This window comes from Nyctereutes procyonoides, unplaced genomic scaffold (genome assembly GCF_905146905.1).
Source record: "Nyctereutes procyonoides isolate TBG_1078 unplaced genomic scaffold, NYPRO_anot_genome, whole genome shotgun sequence".
Taxonomy (NCBI): Eukaryota; Metazoa; Chordata; class Mammalia; order Carnivora; family Canidae; genus Nyctereutes; species Nyctereutes procyonoides.
Genome location: NW_026575046.1, coordinates 24494524 through 24516602, shown reverse-complemented (window position 1 = coordinate 24516602; position 22079 = coordinate 24494524). Strand labels below are relative to the sequence as shown.

The window sequence follows — 22079 nt, the reverse complement described above, 5'->3', positions numbered from 1 at the left end:
ACGTTAGCCCTCGTATTTATTAAGAATTGTCACATACTTAAAACGGCAGGACACTCGCGCACACAAATGAACCCAGTTTCTAAAGAGTCAAAGTATCATGGGGGGGGCGGAAGAGAAGGGGACAGGGTGGAGCCCCAAATCCTAGCTCTACAGCGCAAACCAAGAAGCACCAAGAAGCCTGATTTGGGGCAGGGCCCTTCACGTACCCCTGGGTTTGGGCGCTCACACTGGAGCTGCTGCAAATACCCGGGTGGAGGTGATGGGGTGGGGGCAGCGCTGGTGCACGCCGCTCCCACCGCGGAGGGGGCCTGCCGCAGCCCGCGGCTCCTCGAGGAGCCTCCCCCGCGCTCCTCCGCCCCAGCCCGGCAGCCCTTAAGGGTCCCGGAATCGGAGTCGGGGGAGGGGAGGGGGTGGTGGGGAACAGGACAAGAAAAGACCCACGCTCACTGGTCTGGGAATTGCTGAGAAAACTCTCTCCCCTCGGCCTGCTCTTCCTGCGCAAGCAAAGCAGCATTTCTCAATCGGCTGACAGCCGCCCCTGGTAAATGATGGGCAGAGCTCACTGACTAGGCGGGAAGGCTCTCTCGCAGCAAGAGCTGAGACTGGAAATATAGGTCATTTCAACAATCCTAAGCAGGAGACTTTGGTATAAAGCACTTACTCCCAGAAAATAAAAGAGTGACTCCGAATCAAAACCCATTTATGCAGGACCCTCTTCCTATTTGGGGTGGGGTGGGTGGGGCAAGAAAAGAGCCAGGAGGAGGAAGGAGAGGTGGGGGTGCCGGACCGGGATAGCCCCTCATTTTCAAAAAAAGACAGTTAACATTATCACAGCTGAGAACCAAAGGCTTCCAACCAGTTTTGATTCAACTGTTAAAATGCAAACTGCAAGTTGGACCTTAACTATTTGCAATAAAATATCACACCTATTGTATGTCAGTTTACCCCATGCACATGCAGTTCTTAATTTCAGACATTTTAATGGCTTACTTGTAAACATATAAAAGAGGGACCCTGGATCACTGCATTTATTTATTTATCTATGCCAAACGTTTATTAGTGAAATAGTCCTGAAGATATAATTCTACATATGGCGCTTTGATTTCACATAATATTTAAGAAAAAAGACAAAACACATAGAATTAGACATATAATTCAAAGACCACGGTATAACCTTTATCTTTTTCTTTTTTTACTTCAGCAAACAAAAAAAAATGTCAAATGACATGAAAAGTGGCAAGTCTTTCGACAATAAATAATAAATTACTTTATAATTTTTGCAATGCAAGAGCAAACAAAAAAAAAGTTTCCTTTTTTTTTTTTTCCTCTTTATTTCCAGAGAGAGAGAAAACAGTCATTTTAACCAATAACTATACACATCTTTGGGGGAAAAGTTCGTGGACAGACACAAGTCAAACACAATCCCGAGACGCTTGTGGCAAAATAGAGGTAACCTTGTTGCAATGCTTTATAAGTTGGTTTTTAAATTTGAATTCAAAAACCTTTAAAGTCGCTTCAGACTTCTTGATAGAGGATGGATCTCAAAAAAAAAAAAAAAGAAGACGACGACGAAGAAGGGGGAGGGGCAAAAGTAAAAAAGAAACCAGCTACAGGACATGCTAAGAGACCCAGGATTTCAATTAACCCCTTGTTAAAGTCAACTAAAAACATCGCAAACCAACGCAGCTCCACCTTCCTGAAAGGACTCTTTCAGCCAAGGAGGCCAGTTTCTCTTCCTGTTCATTTGCTGGAGCTCCTGTTTGGCAAGGCAATGACCAATATAGAAACAGCACCATTCAGAATAGGATGGACTAGAAAATCTCTATTTCTGCTTTTTCTCTAGATGTGCAGTGAAATGAAAATGCTTTTTTTGAGATCCTTGAATATAAATCCTCTACGTTTTAAAAACGTCTTTTTTTTTTTTCAGTACTCCTAAGGTCATTGGATAGCGTATGTTGGGTTTGGGTTTTGTTTGTTGTTTAATTCTAGTAAAATCCCATGATTGTCTTCACAGTGTTGCTACCATATCACCTTGTCATTAAAACAGACTTCGTGCATTTCATGGAGCATTCATTTCTCGATTCAGTTTTCATTGACTGGGTCGTTAAATACTTTTGTTTCGGAGTTCAACATTATACTTTCCCACTTTCTCCAACAGGGAAAAAAAAATACATCTGAATGAATGTTCCTCATGCCTCAATAGGACTGGCTACCATGCTGTTAGGTGTATCTGGGAGCTGAGAGGACATCGACGCCACTTCACTGCCAGTGGAATTAGAGCCCGGTCCTCCTTCTGAAAAATTCACCTGCATAGAAGGTTGAGAAATGAATAAAGGAGGCTGCGATTGTATTCTTAAAAGGATTATAAGCTCATCATATGTGTATAGGTACGTGCAAGTGTTTTTGTGTGTAGATGGATATGCAGATAAAGATCTACATGTATAACTGAATTTTAACAGGCTTAAAGAAAGCCCACAAAGAAAATAACTTGAGAAGAAATCCTCTCGCTTTCCCATCTTTCAGGAGATCTCTGTTTTAACTGAAACTGAATTCCCAACATTGTGTTGCGTTAAATTATTTAAGGACAAATGTGTTTCCCACTGTAAAATGGCATCGCAACTCTACCATGCATGCTCGAAATAAAATTATCCTGCTGGCTACATGTTGCCCTGGGAGCAGGCAAGTCCTCAGTCTCCAGGCATCAAAGCCTCTCTTCTTGAGTTGGAAAATCCATAACACACGCTCAGATCGCTCAGATCGTGTGACAGGAGATTCAGAAGAGGCTCCACAGAACAATGATTAACTCCTCAGAGGGTTCACAGCGTGGGTTTTCTTCCTTGTTGTTGGTCCTGCTGCCTTTTGGCCTTTCTCTCTTTCTCTTTCTTTTTCTCTGTTTAAATCAGGCTCTTCCTTGCGAGAGGAGACCCATGTATTATAACGTCATCGCATTATAAATATCTGGCTCCTTCTTTTAAACCGAAAGTATTGTGTTGCTGTTGGAAACCTCTTTCTCCACTCTACCCCTATACCCCCCTCCTGCCTTGGCTTCCCTCCCACTGCTCTCATCTAACACTAAAGTTTTAGAAGGTACAAACACTTGGCTGCCCTGAACCCTCCTCTGACTTGCCTTCTATGATCCAGGTTTTGCTCAAATAACTCATAAGATTACTCTCACTTTAAATAAGTTCTTTTGCCTAATTCCAGAATTTGCCTTCCTTTCTATCCTATTAAACTTTCCCATGGAGAGGTCAAGGGGCTTCTCAAATTTGCCTAGCCTCTAGACTGGCCCACTTACAAATGTAAACCTGGACCAAGTCCTTGTAACCACTGCCTCTGGCCTATTACCTAATGGTCGCCACAGAGAAAGAAAATGTTCTCCAGGTAAATGTGAGGGTAAAAAACTAACCTCAACTAAAGTTTTACTTCCAAAGAAAGGAACAAGTTTTTAGAATAGATCTGGTTTTATAGAAGAAAATTCTACAGGACCGTTGACTATTTAAGAAAAAAGTAGGTGTATATATGCCATATCACAAAGTATATATATCTAATACTCTTGTTTATCTGGACCCTTAAGCCTTTTGTAGGCATATGGTGACTTAATTTTCTCTTCTCTGGATGTATGAAACATACTAATGCTAACAGGTTTTTACGTGTTGTCTCTGATTGGTAGAACTCACGTTCCTTTGGCTATACATGCCCCACAGTATGAGACTGTGCATAACATCTGAACTCATACACTTAAAATGTTAAAGTAATCCTACATTTTAGATTAGGTTGGTCCCAGAAAGGGATATTAATAACAGAAAGTATCCATCATGTCTTTAAATAACTGAACTCTTTATTGATATATTTGAAAATCATACCCACACAGGTGCCTGCTGCTCATTGATAATAACATTGATTATGTCTTACAACATCGGTTATTAACATAAACAGCTCAATTTAGGTCTTTAAATACACCATTCTCTAGGAGCTGAGGAGAGAGTAAATTTACTAATTGCTGATCAAAATGACAAGGTCTTCTAAAAGTCCGTTCCAGCTCTAAAAGTCTAAGATATATGATTTTGCAACCCTGTACACCTTCCTATGCATGTCTAGTTAATTAGACACCTTGGAAGTTATCCCTCAAAGCAGGCCCAGTTGAGAGAAAATTCAACCTATATGGTCAAATTATGAACTCAGAGAAAGGACTTACAAGAAGTTTGTTTCCCTTGAGCACTTGTCTCCTCTTCGCCAAGCCTCCTTCATCTCTCCCCAGCCTTGGGGCCAAGGAAGCACCCTCCCCTCGGAATCTTTCATTGTGTGACAGTTAAACCAGAATCTTCTTTTTGTTAGAGATTCAGCTTCCTCACTCTGAGAGCTGACACTTACCAGTTGCTGAAAAGCAGGCTGATCTATGTCACTCTGCAAGGCGAAGTCACTCAGTACTTTCCAAGGCGGCTGGTAACTTTGCACCTCCACTGGGTTTGCCTGTAAGCCACCATCGTGTCTCTCTGGACTGGCAGCCACCATGGGAGTTCCTGTCATCCCCTGGATATTCTGTGAATAGGCCCCCCCAATCCCAACACATTAATGACCAAACTCCCTCCCTCCATTGTCCTCAGAGGCTAAGCAAATATACCCTAGCATTATCTTATCTATATAGTGGCCACTATTGACTCAGTTAATCTGCTGCATGTATGGATATTAGCCAGAGGGGTTTTTTTTTTTTTTTTATTGTATTTTGTTTTTCTGCTTCTGTGGGTGGGACTAGTAGGTCTGCTTGGAACTTACTAAATTAATTTCTATTCTGACTTTCTCCTTTCCCTTTAAATCCACATTTTATCTCAGTTCCTCCCATCTGCCTTCACAGGCCGTAGTGTCACAGGGGCAGAAAGCTGCAGCGTCTGGACATGGGTGGGTTTTCTGGGCCCTTTCAGTTACACTTTCTACAGGCAAAGGCACTTCTCTTCACAGAGCCAACCCCCACCCCCAAGCATTTGGGTCTGGCTACTATTGTGCTACTACCAACTTAAAAAGTGCCCCGGCACAGGCTTGGCTGGCCTGCCAAGTTTAATGACAGCAGGGGTTTTATGGGATTTAAAAATAGGGCTGAAGCCGTAAAAAGAAAAGAAAGAGAACCTCTTTAGTTTAACTCAACCAGAAATCCTGGTGGAGTGGGTGCTGCCATGGGCTTGGGATGACAGTGGATAATAATATCTCTGGAGGCCTGGACTTGAACTAGAGTAGAGGGTGTCCTATCTTCGCAGGTCACCTTGGTGGATCTCACTGGTCTGAAGGCACTGAGGCAGGCCTTGTCAAGATTCAAGCAACATACCGAGGGGGTCCACCGCCAGGACGACCCACCCATCCACCTCTGAATTAGACAGGGAGCCAAGGAGGTGTCTCTCTCTCTCTGGTGTCTGAGGAACTGACAACCTGAATGCTGTCAGAAAGGGTCAGGCCTTGCTGCCCCCTGCTCAGCAGTGCAGGAGTGTTTGCTGGTGGGGGACAGGTTGAAGGGCACAAGCCCACTCACATGGGCTGGGGGTGGAGGTACAGCGCTCTGCACTGGGCCCTTGCCAGTTGCTTCTCCCCTGGAGCCTGGGCCTGGCTAGAGGAGGTAAGGGGCTGCTGGCTTTTGCTTTTGAGCAGGAGGGAACCCACTTGCAGGCCAACCTAGGCAGCCCTTTGCACCTCGTGCATTTGCTCTGCTCCCCACTCAAGTTCCATATCCCTGGTCCCAGGGCCACTCACAGTTTTGTCATTGGGCTGCTGCTGCTGGAGCTGCTTCATCATGATGCTCCGCTTCTTGTCCTTGCACCGCTTGTTTTGAAACCAGACCCGGATCACACGAGGGCTAAGGCCCGTCATCTCCACCAGTTGCTCCTTCATGAGTGCGTCTGGCCTGGGGTTGGCGGCATAGCAGGTCCGCAAGGTGTGCAGCTGCTTCTCGTTCAGCACAGTCCGAACACGGGTGGTCTTCTCCGGCTGCTTGTGGACGTGGGGCCGCAGGGCTGGCTGCCTGGCGGAGATGGGCTCAGCTGCGAGGCAAGGGGCGGCAAGGGGCGCGGTGAGCAGTGAGCGCAGGCCTGGGTGGCTCGCCCTCCCTTGCTGCTCCCAGACAATGGCCAGTGCTTTGCAGCCACGACAAACAAAGCGGGGGTGGCAGAGCTGGGGATCAGGGAAGCAAAAGGGAGAATAACATCTGGCTCTCCAACCTGAGAGGTCAATGCTGAGTAATTCAGGCTCAGAACACAGCCTCCGCCCCTGCTCTTATCAACAGAGCCTTAGCAGAGGGGCGCACTTCTCTGGGGCAGCACTGTTCAGCATTGTTTCTCCTCCCTCTTTGCCCGTCCTCATACCCAGACTGGTCCCAGGTTACAAGAGTACCCACCACCTCCAGACTCCTGGACAACAGCCACATGGGAAGGAAATGCAGAACACCCCAGTGTCAGCCAGAGACACTATACAAGCCGGGAGGTCTCTAATGCAAAGGTCAAAGAGAATTCTGACAGAAAGCCTTGAACTTCAGTTCAGGGAGGGTAATCAGCCAAGGAGCTAAAGAAATTCAGAATTTCAGCCATAACTCCCATCCTTGATATTTCCACTAAATCTACCTGGCTGTTCATGAGATGGACTGACCCAGTACAAAGGAAAACCGAAACTGTTGAGTTGCCTGGGTTCAGGACAAATGACAGCTGGGGAGAGTTCTGTCTCCTGACTGCCTCCCAATATTTCCATCTCTTCTGTGTTTTCCCACAAAGCCGAGCACAGGTTGCACAGAACTGAAATTGCCATTCTGTCTTTGCCCCTGTGCAAGCTAGTCATGTACCCCCCAGAACAGAAGCCTTACAGCTTCTGAAAAAGCAGAGTGCACAGATCTGTGTTTCCCCTCCGTCAGTGTTTAGTGAGAATTGATACTTTAATAATGCCCCAGGTAGATCTATTCCTGAGCTGTAGGTGTACTTCCCTTATTCCTGAAGGGAAGTAAGGTTCTGGAAACACTGTCTGCCTCCCCAGGGAAGGCCTCCTCCTGGCCAATCTTGCTCAGTTTCTACTCTCCTTCTCCCGGAATGGGCTCTCTGAAACGTATGGTACAAATCCCGCACCTCTCAGGACCCCTAGGGTCAGGTCAAAACCTACTGGGTCAATTTAGTGTCACAGCGACAGGCCTGAAGATGAAATTCTCACCAAATCACATAGAATGAATGGTTTAAAGAGGCAGGCTCCCTTTAAAAGGCAATTACTGCAGATTAGCTTGTTGACAGTTTTAAATTACAGCTCTGCGCAATGGCCTGCACGCAGTTATTGAGACTGTATCTTTTCACATCCACTCTTTCACAAAAGGATAAAAATAAATTTGAAAAATATTTCAGAGTGTGGGGCAGTTGCAAGGAAAAAGGATTTGAAAGACTAAATGACTTAGGGCCACCTAAGCTTCCTTCATTGGGTTAAAGGAGGAAGCTCCGGGGGCCCAGAGCTCCACCCCTTTAATTAGGCAGCGGCAGGAAGACTACCTGGAGGGGAGCTGAAGCCCATTTTCGGTAAGCCCCGGTTTGGAGGCCAAGGTAAACTGGAAGTACTGTTTGGACGTGTGTATACACGTATGCACAAGTGGTGTACATTCATGTGTACGCATGTTTAGATGCGTACAGGTGTGCTGGGGAAGGGGAGTCTGAGGAGACAGTAAGTGCACCGAATCTTGCGCAAAAGAGCGAAGTCCAGTGCAAACTGCTCCGAGAACACTTCCCTTGGCTGTGGGCCGCTGCCGCTGCCGCAGCCACTGCCCCGTGGCTACCAGGGGTGCCGCGGGGGCCCGCGCACTGGCTGGGCCGTGCTGGTCCAGCCCAGCGCCAGCCTCCCCCGGCGGCCTCCCTCTGGGCAAGGAGTACCTGCCATTTGCAGCGGCCGCGCTGGGTGCAGAGGGCTGAGCGGGTCGCCGGCGCCCAGGCTGGCCCTCTCCACCACGTCGTGGTCCGCGCGGCAGAAGAGCCCGTCCTCCCGAAGCGCGAACTCGTCCCCGGGGATGAGCTGACGGCTGCAGGCCACGCAGCGGAAACACTCGATGTGGTACACCTTGGAGCGGGCGCGCATCACGAAGTCGTTCTTGCTGAAGCCGATGCTGCACTTGGCGCATTTGATCCCGTACAACCTGAGCGCGCGGCCGGCCCGGGGCGGGGAGAGAAACACGGAAAGAGGGGATCACTTTGAGCCGGCACTGCCTCGGCCCGAGATTGCTGAGGGCCCCCGGCCACACGGGACCCTGAAATCTGCAATAGCCGACCAGCTGGGAACGGGCGGAAAGAAATCATTTGGTTTCTCTCTCTTCTCCTTCAGGTCTTTTATCCTCCCTTTCCTTTCTTATGAACCTCTGTGTCTCCGTCAGTACCTCCTTAATTCAGAATACCCCTAAAATAAAAATGTTGGACGGGTTGGAAACCTGGACCTCTGTTCTAGCCCCGTCCCAGGGTAACCCTTGCAGCTCTTTGCAGAAAGGAGGCAGGGGGGGACTCTAGTAGCCACTGGCCCCACACTTTTGCCTTCCTATCCCCCAATTTCTGCTGCTAGAAATGTCTCTAAAACTGCTACAAAAAGTCCTTCCAAGAGAAAAAAGAAAGGTTAGGAGATGAGGCTGTCACCCCACTCATTTGTAAATATACAGAGATGCACAAGCAGGGTAACAAAATGAAACCTCTGAGGGTCTCCAGATTCCCCTTCTGCACAATAAGCACGTTGCAGTTTTTCCCCCAACTAAAGATTTTTCCTCGGGCAACAATGTTAACAGAAAGTTTCCTTTTCATTCTTCCTTTTATTATTATATTTAAAATCTGCTCCTGCTCCCTCAATCTTTTACAAGTTGCTGAAGCATCTACCTCTATTTCAGTTTGCCTGAGAATCATGACCACCCAGAAAAATGAAAAGACTCACTTCTAAGGGTTTTCTTGCTCCTGATCTTTCCTACAAAGGGACAATCCTTGTAGGTTCCACCTAGGCAGCACTGACCTGCCCCCGCTCTCTGTGTATCGGTAATAACAGAAGCGGGGGCATTCCTACAAATAGAATCCAGGAGAGGAAAAGATCCACACGAGGTGGAGGGAGGGCACCTCTCTCCCCAAAAGGAAGAAGGGCATTCAGAAATCTAAATAGTCTCTGTGTTCTGCTTTTACAACTATAGGAGTTCAAAGGGGCACACGCACACAACCGAGAGAGACTGAAGGGGAAAAGGCAAAAGCTATCGGCTCCTTCTATAAATGTGTACGCAAGAACTGGCAACGTGAAGGTCTGTATGTAATTGAGCAAAACACTATCTCCACAGGAGGAAAGATAGTCCTAGAGGTGCAAAGTGAGCTCTCCCTCTCTAGAATCTTGAGTTCACACACTAATCAAGTAAACAATGAAAACAGCTCATTTGTCAGAGGTTAGAAGGTAGATTCAAAAGTTTTTCCTCCCTCCGCCTACTCTATGTGAGATCTTCCATTTCATAGGATGAGGACCTTACCTTGCCTGTGACCAAACAATTTGGAAAATCCCTCCCCTTCCTCCAGTTCCCCACTTCCCCTATTTCCTCCCACTGCCCCCCCCCCAGCAAAGTATTAATAAACCCCTACACGCACTGTTCAGTTTTACCTATCAAGATTATACTCTCTGTTTCATGATTTTACAAGACGAAAAAGTGCTGGACACTAGACAAACAAGTAAAAATTGTGACCGCATACTTAACTCTTGACTAAACTTTAAGTTCTCAGCTCCAGAAATTCTATGCCTTACAAAAGCTTGTTACTAGGCACTGGAGACATTTAAAAAGCATATAATATTTTGATATCATTTAACAGAATAGAGAAGGTGTTATCTCTTCTGTTTGTTATTAAAACAATAAAATTTTCTTTAGGAAGTCTACTGGTTTCCTAAGGCAGAAGACGGAATTTCTGCCGTACATATATACACAGGTCAGAGAAAATTTGAGATTTGTGAAGCATGAACTTTAGGCATAGAATAAACTGGAAGAAGAAAAAAACTCAGAATGTTCCCTGTGTGGTTTTAGTCTTGTCAGTATGGGCAATTCGCTCATTTTATCAGTTACCAGATTTTAATGTGAGAAAGGAAGCTGTTCAATTATCTAAATATACCAATTGTTCGTAGACAGATGATGGGCAATTTGATCTGCTCTGTCTAATTCATCAGCTCAGATAAGATAAGAGAAAGAAAAGATAGTCAGATGTCACCAAAGGGTTAATATTTAAAAAGATTAAATTTCCGGTCTTTTTGCAGGGAGTATTTGGGTTGGTTTTGACATTTTCCAAGAAAGGACTCTTACCCTAAAAGTAAAGGGGGCAATATTTCTATTGCACTTTCAAAGTGCACTTCTAAAAATCCTTAGGTCAAACTTTTATTTCGCCTATTGCATTGACATCTCCACAGAATTTGGCAGTTACTAACAAAACACTGAACTATTGAAATAAATTAATGAACAGAGAAAAACACTGCACTGTACGACACAATAAAAACCAACCTTTAAAAAAGAAAGTTTAGAACCCCCAAGTTATCCATCTTTAAATTTCTGCTTGTTTGTTTTGGGAGGGGGAGGGTGAAAGAAGAAAATAATTTGAGCATCCCCAATTCCAAGAGCAATTAAACGAGCTTCAACGCCACCCAATTTACGAAAGCCACTACTGAGTTTGTGGGGTTTCCCCCCCTAAAAAGTGAAATGAACAGAATAGTTTAATTTGTGCAACACCCTTAAAGATAACTTTTGCACACTGGACCCCACTAAGGCAAACTTCACAAAAAGACAAAGCTGCATCAAATACTTAAAAAGGAGTAGGGAGAGACAGGGAACTCTCAGAGTTAGGGAAGCAATATAAATGGCGTACCTGATATAATCTCTTTTACAGTAGGTTTTCCCATCTCTAACAAAGCACGTACAGCTCTCGTCCAAATACTGATTACACTCCGCACATTTCAAACATGCCGCATGCCATTCCAAATCCGGAGAAACCCTCAGAATATACTGATCGTGAATTTGATTGCCGCAACCGACACATAGGGAAATCAGACGTTTTTCTGAAATGAAAATAAATACATGATTGACTAACCGTTTACTTCCTACAGAGATAAACACACTTTTAGTGTCGTTCTCTTATAGGGCGTACTCTGGGAGGTTTTTTTTTTTTCTTTTTCTTTTTCTTCCTTCTCCTTCCTTTCTCTCTCTCTCTCTCTTTTAAAGAGTATTGCACTTTGGGATGGTAACTGAAGTGTGCCATCAAAACCCTGACTCATTTTAAAAAGGAGGTGGAATATATGTAAAATGCAGATTTGAATAGTCTACATTTGTAAGCCTAGCACGCAATCAAACCCGTTCATTTTGTATTTCTTGCACCCCCCCCCCTCCACCACCACCACCCCTCCTCCCTCTTTGCCGTAATCATTGGGAAAGATTATGGAGAAGTCAAGTCAAAGAAAAGGTTTTGACTAGCAGCGTTAAGGGAACGCTCATATTTTCCACGAAGCATGCTCTTTAACAGCACATAGGGCTGGATACTGTTAGCAAGAGCAGACATCAATACAGTTGTCACTCGTTCTCTTTTGCAAGTCTAATGCTAATTCACATCTCCGGGTATTGTATGTACAGGCGGCACCTTTTGCAACAGAATAACCTCCTCGGAGAGCTCCGGGGCCCCGAGGAGGAAACCACCGCCCAGCACCAGCAGTAGCGCTCGGGTCGTGGAGGGCGCACAGGCGAATTCAAACGCGAGGCACGAGCAGTTTCCCGAAGGTCGGAACCGACAGCAAGCATGCAGGCGTGGCGGCAAACGAGACCGAGCCACCTTTCCTCCTCCTCCTCCTCCTCCTCCTCCTCCTCCTCTCTCCTCTCTGCAGGCAATGACTCCAACTCGGACGAGCTCCTGGCCCCCGTGCCTGAGAGAGACCCCCGCACAAGAACAGCACACCGAGCCCCGCAAGGTAAAATAGCCTCTTACTTTTTGGTGGATCTCCCATGTCTCCCATATCTGTAAGAGGGAGTAATGTCCACAGTGAAATGGTGGTTGTACAGTTGGTGACCAGCCCACAGAGAGGATGCTGGCGCTGTGGCTAAGTGGGAGACAGTGGCCCGCGGGGCTGCCAAGGCTGGGGGCGCCGCTGCCCGGCCGCGCCGCGCCGCGCCCTCGCGGGTCGCGGAGTCCAACTTACGCCGGCGGAGCTGGCGGAGCGGAGGCGCGGCGGCGGCGGCGGACTCGGCGCGGCTCGGGCCCCGCTCTTCCTTATCTCTTACTCAAACTTCTCAGCTCCAACTCAGCTCCATCGCCATTGGTCTGACGCTGCGCGCGGGGACGTCAGGCGAGCGCCGCGCCCATTGGCTGCGGGGCGCGCGGCGCAGCTGCTCTGATTATCATATTTCAGCCTCGCCGCCGCCGAGCGCCACTGACCGCTCCGAGAGCCCGCGGGAGAGGAGTGGGGCTCCCGGCCGGGGCCGCCCGCTCCGGGCTCGGGCGGCCCCCTCGCGGAGCTCGGGCGGCCCGGCTGCGCCGGCTCGGGGCCTCGCGCTCCGGCTCCCCTCCGCCTCCTGCGCCCCCTCCCCGCGCCCGCCCCTCCCGCCCCTCCCTCCCCCTCCCCCTCCCCCTCCCGCGCTCCTTCCCGGCCGTGCCGTCGGCGCCCTCGCCTCCCGCCGCGCCGCTCCTCCGCCCTGCGCTCCTGGGCTCCCCGCGGTCCGGCCGGCCGTGCAGCGCGCGGGGCGCTTTTCTGCCGCCGGTGGCGAGTGGCTGGCTGGTGGGTAGGTCTTGCTGCTGGCGAGGTCCTTCCGGGGCTCTAGGAAAGGGGGCGACTTGGAGCGACGGGCCGCTCGGCTCGCCGTGGTCCCGCGCTTTAGCTCACAGCGCCGGGCCTGGCGCGGCTGGGCCGCCGGGGAGGGGCAGTTCCCGAACTGGCTGCGCCTGGCGCGCTGGGAGCTGCCGCCCAAGGGCGAGAAGAACCGGGAACGGCACCAATAAGCCCACGGGAATGGCTCTCTCAAGCTGCCCCACTCCTCCGTTAACCACCGACCTCAGAGCTCAAAAAAAAAAAAAAAAAAAAAAAAAGAGCTGGGGTGGGAGGGTGAAGAGCGCTTCTTGCGTTAAGCGGAGAATCAGGTTGGGCGCACCCAGGTAAAACCAAGTGGGCTCCGCGGGCTCCTCTCTCCTTCTAACGGCCCTTGAGGTCTGCTTTTGCAGTTTGGCCCTAGAATGTAGCAGCGCACTAACCCAAAGCCAAGGACCGAAGTGATCGTCCAGGAGTGAAAAAGTTTGTAAAGCGAGTATAGATATAGATATAGATATAGATATAGATATAGATATAGATATAGATAGATATAATATTAATATTATACAATAATATAATAAAGCGATTATATATATATATATATATATATAATCTCCTGTCCAGTTCCTCTCTCTGCTGGCCTCCTCCCCTTTTGTTTGTAAGCAAACGTGTGCAATTCGCTGGTGGTGTTTCGGCAATTACAAGGACCGTTCTCCATGTCTCTCTAGTCTAGAGATTAAAAAAAAAATAAATGTGTTAGTCTAAGGGCGCGAGTTAGGGAGGAATCTAATACTGAAGGGCAGTGAAATACCTGTTTCACTTCACCGGGTTTGTTTATCTGATAATTTTCTCTCGGGGGAAACAACCTGGAGAGAGAAGAAGGTTCTTCTTGGCTCCAACTCGCGGGGAACCTTTTCCAATAATTTCTGACACGTACCCGTCACCTTTTACAGTCTCCCCAAAACAAAGTCACAGGGAAGGCCGCGAAGAACACCCACATGTCTCCCAAAGCTTCTAAATAGCCATCCCTTATCTAAAGTGACTGCCAGTTTTCTCTTAAAATGTCCACAAACCCAAGCAGTAGAAGGCGTAATTTCGGTGTCTTGCTGCCTGGGGAAAAAAAAAAAAAAAAACACCCAGTTAGTTGGGTTAGGAAGCTCCTTTCTTTGTACTTCTCGCCAGATCTAACCCTTGATAAGAGCTGTGAGCTCTCAGCTGGCCTCAATGGCTCGGTTTGCATGTATAGGCTTTTCCAGAGTGCAAAAGAAGCTAAGACGTTTGAGTTTCCTCCTGACCTAGCTGGGCTTTACCAAGAACACGGATCTGTTTCATTTTGTTTTCTCTCAAGGAAGAGTTTAACTGGATCTCATGCCTTCTGTTTTTATTATAAGTTATATCAGTGTGTGTGTGTGTGTGTCTAAAATTGAAAGTTGGAATAGACATAGGTTGATAAATGTATCAATTTTTTGTTGTTGTTGTTTAAAAATCTGTTTTCTTTAAAGTTTCTAGCCTCCTGGTATTACATGCATGGAGCCCTTTGTCAGGCTGCTTTTGCAAAGCTGATCCTGGTAATCAAAACACGAAGCAAGTCTTCCCGGTATAAGGGCATGTTTCCCTTATAGATAATGAAGTTGACTCTAGTTTAAAAAAAAAAAAAAGATACCATTATAATGCCAGAAAGTAAATAGAGGATTTTAGCCAATCATATTCCCTTACGCCACCTTTATAACATGGAATTAAACAGAAGCTGCCAGAAGCCTGATGACATATTTGAGATCCACAAAACGCCCTCACTATCCATACTCCTTCAAATCAGTCACATACACAGTGTGATATTTTAACTTCCTAAACTATTAACCTATTCCTAAGAATTACTGCCCTTGATGGTAGCAATTCCAAATAGAAAAGCTGGCATGTGGCTTGAAGGAAAACCTTTATTCATGGGCAATTTCATCGTAATGGTGAAGACAATTTTTTTTCCTTCTTTTTCAGCCTTCATTGTTATTGTAACCAAGAATTTTCTTGATAAGTTCCTAAGCTGATAGAGGTGAAGCTCATGCAGAAGATACTCTCTGATAAAGGGAGAAATTAGAAGGAACCCAATAATATATTGTTCCATGTTGGATGTGCTCTGAAGTTCTGTGTCTACTGCTGATACATTTTGCATCAGAATCCAAGTTAGGGGAGCAGTCATTTTTTCACTTCACCTGAAAGTTCAGACATGACCACAGATTATTCTCCTCTTTCCTTCGCTGATTGCTACGTGTGCATTTAACACATCGAATATATCAGTAAAAAAAAAAAGTGTAATGTTTTTATAGAACACAACAAAATGTGATTAGCAGTATTTCCCCCCAGTACTTGATCACAGGAGCGACCTCTTGTGTTCGAAGGGGAGATTAGACCCTCTCCCTTCTGACAAAAATGGACTTATTTTGACCTTTACCCGTTCTGTTAGGTCAAAAATACATCTTTCAGAACAGCAGTTGTGTGAATCCCCTGCTGTGAGCTCCTCTATTAATGAGAGAAGAAGAATATTAGTAGTTTCTAAGTATAGTTCCGATTACCTCCAGGCCACCTCAATATACTTCACAGTGTCTTTGAATATAAAAGGTATGCTGAGATTTAGTAAGTTCCTCTTGAGTCTGTGGTGTCTGCCCACGTGCACTTGTACGCACCTTCCAAAATACAGTTATTACACCTAAAACTCCTGTTGGGCTCTTAAGCCCAAGTATTTGTGTGCTGTTACATTCTCTGCTTTAAAATTTGAACATTCCACATCAAACTTAATGCCAGATACAGAATCCTGAACAAATATGTTCTCAGGCTACTTTTCAAAAATCTAAATAGGTTTTAATTGCAATTGAAAAGTGTTATCACACATTTAGAATGGATCTATTCCCGAACTGGCAGATATAAGGAATTTTTAAGTCCGTTCTTTATGAAATTATGTACAGAAAAGGAAAAAGCTTTTTCCTTCCTCACTAACCAAGATTGGGAAGGAAAGAGGGTTTTGATCAGCTGTCTCTGAAATATGGATTTCTTTGGGAACTTCTTCCCAGGGAGGTGAAACTCTCTTTAGCCTACGTCAGAATCGGGTTTGAAAGAGTAGTATAATAATTGGGCTGTCAGTTTCCATGAAAAAAAAATATACATATGTATATATATATCATATCTTTTCTGATATCCAAAAAACATGTAATTTGGAGGTCAAAATCAACATTCACCTCAGAAGTTAGGTATGGAATATATGTGTATGTACTCTGTTCCTCTTCTCATTTTGACTTTTTCAGTGTAATCTTATTCACGTAGAATAAGGCTATATAAACCAGTATCTTAAATCATATCCAATCATTTATATTCCACCCAGAATGAGGGTGTGTGTGTTTAGAGCCAATTCGCCCCTCTTCCAGTTGTTTTATAGGTGGTGGCTTACTGAGGATGAATCATGAGAATCTGCACTCAAATTTCAGAGGAAAAGGGAAGAGATCTTATTTTGAACCATTGGGTTTGAAATGATTGTCTCTCTTTTAATTGTCCATTAAGAAAATACAAAGCAATGATAATAATAAAGGCAGTTGTTAACCACAACAACAAACAACCATCACCCTTCAGTTGTGATTCTCATTTTATTGACCAAGACTCCTGCTGCAAATGTGGTTTCCCTGAGTGTCAATTGCTTTATTAACCAGCTGAAACAAATCTGGGGATGAATTAGCAAGAATCTTCTTCTGCAAGCTCAAGTGTGTTTCTGGGTTCAGGTGGCTGTTTCCGTCACCGATGTTCCGGATATTCTTTACTGGCAGAGGCAGCCCGGGAGGCAGCGTTCCTGTGCGGTCTGCTGCTCGGTTACCAGCCGAGATAGAATTCCACGCTCCCGGCGGCGGGGAAGCCACAAACCTCAGATCAGTCTTGAGAATGTGAGGTTCGCTGTTCATTGCAGGGGGGAGTTCGACCAGTGGAAGACAGAAATTTGTACCCTTCATTTAAAATTGTGCTTCTGGAAATACTATGATCGCACAAAAGTGGCTAGTAATGTCAGGTTAAATCTTTTTCTCCCCCCCCCTTTTTTAGGGAGGGGAGAGTGTTTCTTTTTTGTTTTTGGGACTGTTAGTGATTAGGAACAGGTAATTTTTAACTTGCTGGGAGTTCTGTGTGGAGCCCAAGTTGGAACCAGTGAATGCAATGTGCTGACTGGGAGGTTCTGGCCCAAGGACGCTCTGAAACCTACATCTGGCAAAGCTTTCCTTAAATGTATCGGATTCTCATGGGAGTAGTTGGGAATCTGGAGAAGAGAGAAACCTTTATCTCTCAAGTCCTGGACGAGTAGCCTGCAAGCTAACATATCTGCACTGAATCTAGCAAAACGGGCCCACCCGAGCTCTCAGGAAACCGGGAGCAAGTTAACTCAGTCGAGTTGATCAAATGGCATTCCTTCTGAAAGAAATGACACCCTGTCCCCCACTACAATTTTGTCCAACGGGCAGCTCTGACTTTAGCGCCAAAGGATTGATTTCCACCGCCTGCTGGAGGTTTACTGGGAACGAGTGGAGGAGGGGAGGCGAAGGTACCTTGGAGGAGGTCAAGAGGAGGAGGAGGAGGAGAAGGAGGAGCAGCAGAAAATTACCAGCCAAGCGGGGGAGGGAATTGGAAGCCCGGAAATCCATCAGGACGCCTCAAATAACCTTCCCTTAGCCTCAGAATTCAGCTCTCAAAAGTCAGCTTTCTAGCAAGGTGTCCTGGGCTGGAGTCCTCGGGTGGGTTGCGGAGGTGATGTCAAGAGTTATAGCTACTTTCTATGAATTAACCTAGTGGCTAAACTGTCAGGGCTGCTTAGAGTAGCTGAGAGATGTGTGGGGCAGGGGCTGTTTTTAAGGGGAGAGGCAATCATTGGTGGCATCTACAAGTAGACTCTGAGGGAGGATGGGAAGGTGGATTTGGGGCTGGAAAAAAAAAATCTTCAAATCCTAGTAAGTGGTTGATCAGTTCGAGAGATGAGATTTTAGCGAGAATTTTGAAGACTGCCGTCTGCTTCCACTCCTCGGACGGACGTGATGGAGAGGATGGAGCTCTGGGCGTCTTTGCGCTTACAATTACCTGCGCCTCCGGATCCAGTCGGTTAAGAAAACTACTCATTTCTGTGAGACTTCAGGTTCAGAGACGGATTGGCCCTGCTACTCCACCTGCTAAATACCGAGAAAGGGGGCTCTGGAGACGACCCGTTCCAGAAAGAATGCCACTTGATCAGCTCAACTGAGTTAGTAACTTGCTCGGGAAAGGGTTAGGAACGCCTTCCCTTCCCCCCCCACCCCCCCCGTGCAGCTGCGCGGCGGGCGCCCAGGGCAACCTGCCCACCCCAGGTAGCCTCTCCGCCAGGGCCCCGGAACTCCGGTGCTGTGGCTCTTTTCGGGCGCAGACCCCTGCGATCAAGTGCCTGGTATTGCCTAGAACCCACACCCTTCCGTGTTCAAGCACATATGGTTCTAGAAATTTAGCTTAGCCCGGGTCCCGGGATAAGAGAAGCCTGAAACAAAGAGACGCACCCCCCCGCCCCCTCCGGATCCCCTGGGCCTCCTCGTCCCTCCAGGGTTTCCAATTGGCCAACCCTCTAGTGGGACCTTCACCCCCACTCCCCAGTGTTTGCGCTCAAGGGCTTTCTTCGATTCCATCTTCCCATTGACAAAAGAGGAAAAATAGAACTGGATCTACCCCCTTGCCTTCACTCCCCCCAGACCTAAGGACAAGAGCAGCTTCACGCAGACCTCTCTGCTCCCCAGGTTGGCGAGCGCAGCCCCTGGAGAGGCCGCTCAGGTCCTTAGTGTGAATTTCCTTGCCACCCGCCTTTGGGACCGGAGCCCGGGCTGGCCTCCGACGCGCGGTGGTGGGCCCAGGTGGGGACGTGAAGGCAAAGGTGAATCCTGTCGCCCGCGGCTCCGCTCATTAAAGGAGGACGGGTCCCCGCGGGCCACCGGGGGGCCGTCTGCTGGGGGACCTCCCAACCTGCTGAAGGGGAGAGTGGAGAGAGAAAGCTCAGCCCCCGCCCGTGGCCTCAGAGATGCAACCCTCTGGGGAAGGTTAAGGCTCCAGGTCGCTCCCTTCTCTGCTCGCGCTTCAGTCTCCCGGATTTCCCTCCAAATGAATGCACTCGTGAAAAATGAAAGAATCAAGGTACCATTTTAATTGCTTCAGACCCGGTCACATCACCTCTTCGTGCCAGCTCCTGAGGCTCAACTTTCTCCGAGTGCCTACATTCCAGAAAATTGTAAGGACAGCATTCCCCCTGCGTCGGGAAACGACAGTATACTTATTAGTCCACAGCCCTTAGAGAATAGTTTAATTCTTAATATCGTCCTCAAAATATAGACACCTCAAAGTATTAGTTGCCCCCCCCCTTTTTTTTTCAAGTTTATTCTACTCACTTTGTGTTGCAAACGTTGAATTGGAAAACAAGAGAGAAACCCCGCAGCGTAGATTCACTTCTGTGCTCCACTGTCAGGCGGGGGACTCGCCTGGGCTGATTAGCAGAGAGGCGGTCTCCTTTGTTGATTTAAGAGTTCACCAGCCAAGACGTAACAATTACCTTGGTGCCTTTTCTCAGTTGTCTGTTGTTGACTTCTATCTGCAGTGCCTCCACTGTACAAAATTCGATCCAAAAAAAGAAAATAAAAAAAAATTAGTGAAAATATAATAATAGTAATACAGGTCTATTTTAACTGGCTTTATTTATAGATTGTCTATATCTCACATCTATATGAAAGATATCAAAAGTGTATAGCACATCCTTTATGTATAATTTGTTATAATTATACGTTAATGTAACATCATTTTTAAAAGTTAATGCTATAAAGCAAAGTTTGAAATGCTATTTCTTATACACATAACACCCTCTGTCCAAAAAAATAATAATAATTAGCAGGCTTAAAGTTGATATTCAGAGGTGTTTCTATAGAGAACAAAATCCAAAACTTCGAGAACAGAAATCCCATGAAGTATGATGATGGTACATATCTAGGTCGTACAGATTAATACCCTGAGTAAATACTCCCCTGTTTTGCACAATCTCATTTTATCTTAGTTGTGCACTTAAAATTTGTATTTTATCATTTAACCCTTCTGAAATATCTGATCTGTCATATCAGCAAGGAATAAAATCTGAAAAAAGTCATGGATAATGCTTAAGGAATAAATAACTTTTGTGCTATGACGATACTGTGCTCCTCTTTATTTAAATGTAAATATTACTATGTTAAACTTAATTTAACTGAATAATATAACAAGATAATATCACCCCATCATAATTTACAAGAAATTAATATAAAGTAAAAGAGCAAGTGTAAACTTCTTTCCATAATGGCTACTTAGGGTTTATTATCAAAATATAGTAATAATAATAAGAATCATATTGTAACAAATATGTAGCTATCCACTCTCCTATCAGAGTGTTTGATCTAGTTGTAAAAACATTGAACTGTTATTATGTGATGTATGGTCTCACTTGAATGTAGCTAAATTGATGTTTTGCCATATTTTAAGAATCTGTTCCCTACTCCCTAGATACATGTAACAGCCTAGAAAGATCGCTGCATCTCGAACTGTAATGCTAAATCAGAAATTATATTATTGCCCATAACTAGCATCCTGCTGACTTTCACTTAAATATCAGGACCCAAATTATTTTATATCTCACTTCAGAATGTGGTACAATGTGCTATGCCATTTTATCTTCTTGGCCTCATCTTAGAATTTATTATACACTCTCCTTTTTATGAGCCACACAAACCATTGGTGATAGTGATGAGGAGCACTTTATATAGCTTTGGATTCTTGTATGGTGTATGAAAAAATAAAAATCATATCTTTTAGGTCTTGATGGTGTATTCCTGCCAATCCCAAGATGTTGATTTAGCTGTCCCGAATGTCACATGATGTGCCTCTCCATAATCCTGTACTCAGGCCATTGCAGAATTGCTGACATGACTTTAGTGTGCTGTGCCAGGTCAAATATATTCTTTTGAATTATGCCAGCAGTGAGGAAGAAACATGAGTATGGATCTCAAAGTGGAAGTAAAGGTGAGTGGATGGAAAATCACTCTTTTTGAATATGGTGGTAGAGGAAGAATTGAGTGTACATTACTTTAACCACCATCAAAAAAGAGGATGAAAATAGGTGTTAGACTAAGAGAAGAAAAGTTTTCCATTTTGAGAAGAGAAAGAGAAAGTTCATGAGGAAAGAGAAGAATGAAGTCAATGTCAAGAGAAACAAAGGAACAGGCCTCAGTGACCCAGTTCATCCTGATAGACTGCATTTAAGAGCAAAATCCAGATCCTTATGAGTTGTAGATGGAAGTTGAGAAAGTAGATGAAGACTGGGAAAAAGTAGAGTTTATATAGTTATTTTAATCTGGCATTTAAAACTTTAAAACTCCAATTTAAGGGGTTTTTCTTTTTCTTTTTAATAGACTGGCAAGATTTAAAAGTTGCATTCATCTTTAAATATATACTAGAATGCTTAAAGTAAGCTCACTGTTGGTAAGCTGTTACAGCACAGAACATGCAAACCAAAAGTGCTGGAACTATCATAAAATGGACTCCTACATTAAAATTATATATATGTAATTATATATCTATATCTATCTATCTATCTATCTATCTATCTATCTATCTATATATATATATATAATATAGAGGGGGGGCTCATTTAACAACAGAATTCAGGACTCAGGAGAAAAAACTAGATCTGAGAAGGAGTTTTTAACAGTGGCTTTACAATATTCTACAGTTTTTGTTAGCCATTGCTTTTTCTACAGATTGGATTATACCGGAAGGTGTAATTCATATATTTAGAACTGTTCACTTAAACCACAATACAAACAGAAAGATGTGAAAATGCTGCCTTATGCTCAAATTCATGCCAGGCTATTTGAAGGGCTGCCAGCAACATTGCTGTTATGTTAGCATTTCTGACCTGGCTTCACGTTCTCCTAGACTGTTTCTTCGGATGTGAGAAGAATGTAAGCCAAAACCACCAGGGAGCATTCTTCGCACCCAAGCACTTGAGACAGTTTGGGTGTCCAAAATGTTGAAAAGGTCAGATACAGTTGTTCTCATAGAATCTATTCTGGAGGTCATGGGGTCAGAATGTCTGCACATGTGCACAAACCAAGAGGCCCATAAAAGCCTGATAGGAGGCAGCAGTACCCCATAAAAGGTCACACCCAGCCAGAATCCAACAACATTTGAAAGGCGTCCGCTATAGAGAAGAAATATGAGACTGACAGCATTGGTAGCAGCAGCAGCACAGAGAT

General features: G+C 45.5%; 1 protein-coding gene across 1 annotated transcript; it reads right to left on the bottom strand.

The window, feature by feature from the left end:
* Window positions 1–1305: 1305 nt before the first annotated feature.
* Window positions 1306–12071, bottom strand: ISL1 (ISL LIM homeobox 1). Its single transcript, XM_055325588.1, has 6 exons — window positions 11961–12071; window positions 10854–11043; window positions 7875–8134; window positions 5737–6023; window positions 4372–4539; window positions 1306–2306 (listed from the first exon to the last, which is right to left on the bottom strand). Exons 1-6 carry the CDS (start codon window positions 11986–11988, stop codon window positions 2190–2192), a joined length of 1050 nt encoding a protein of 349 aa, XP_055181563.1. The 5' UTR covers window positions 11989–12071; the 3' UTR covers window positions 1306–2189.
* Between the last annotated feature and the right edge of the window lie 10008 nt (window positions 12072–22079).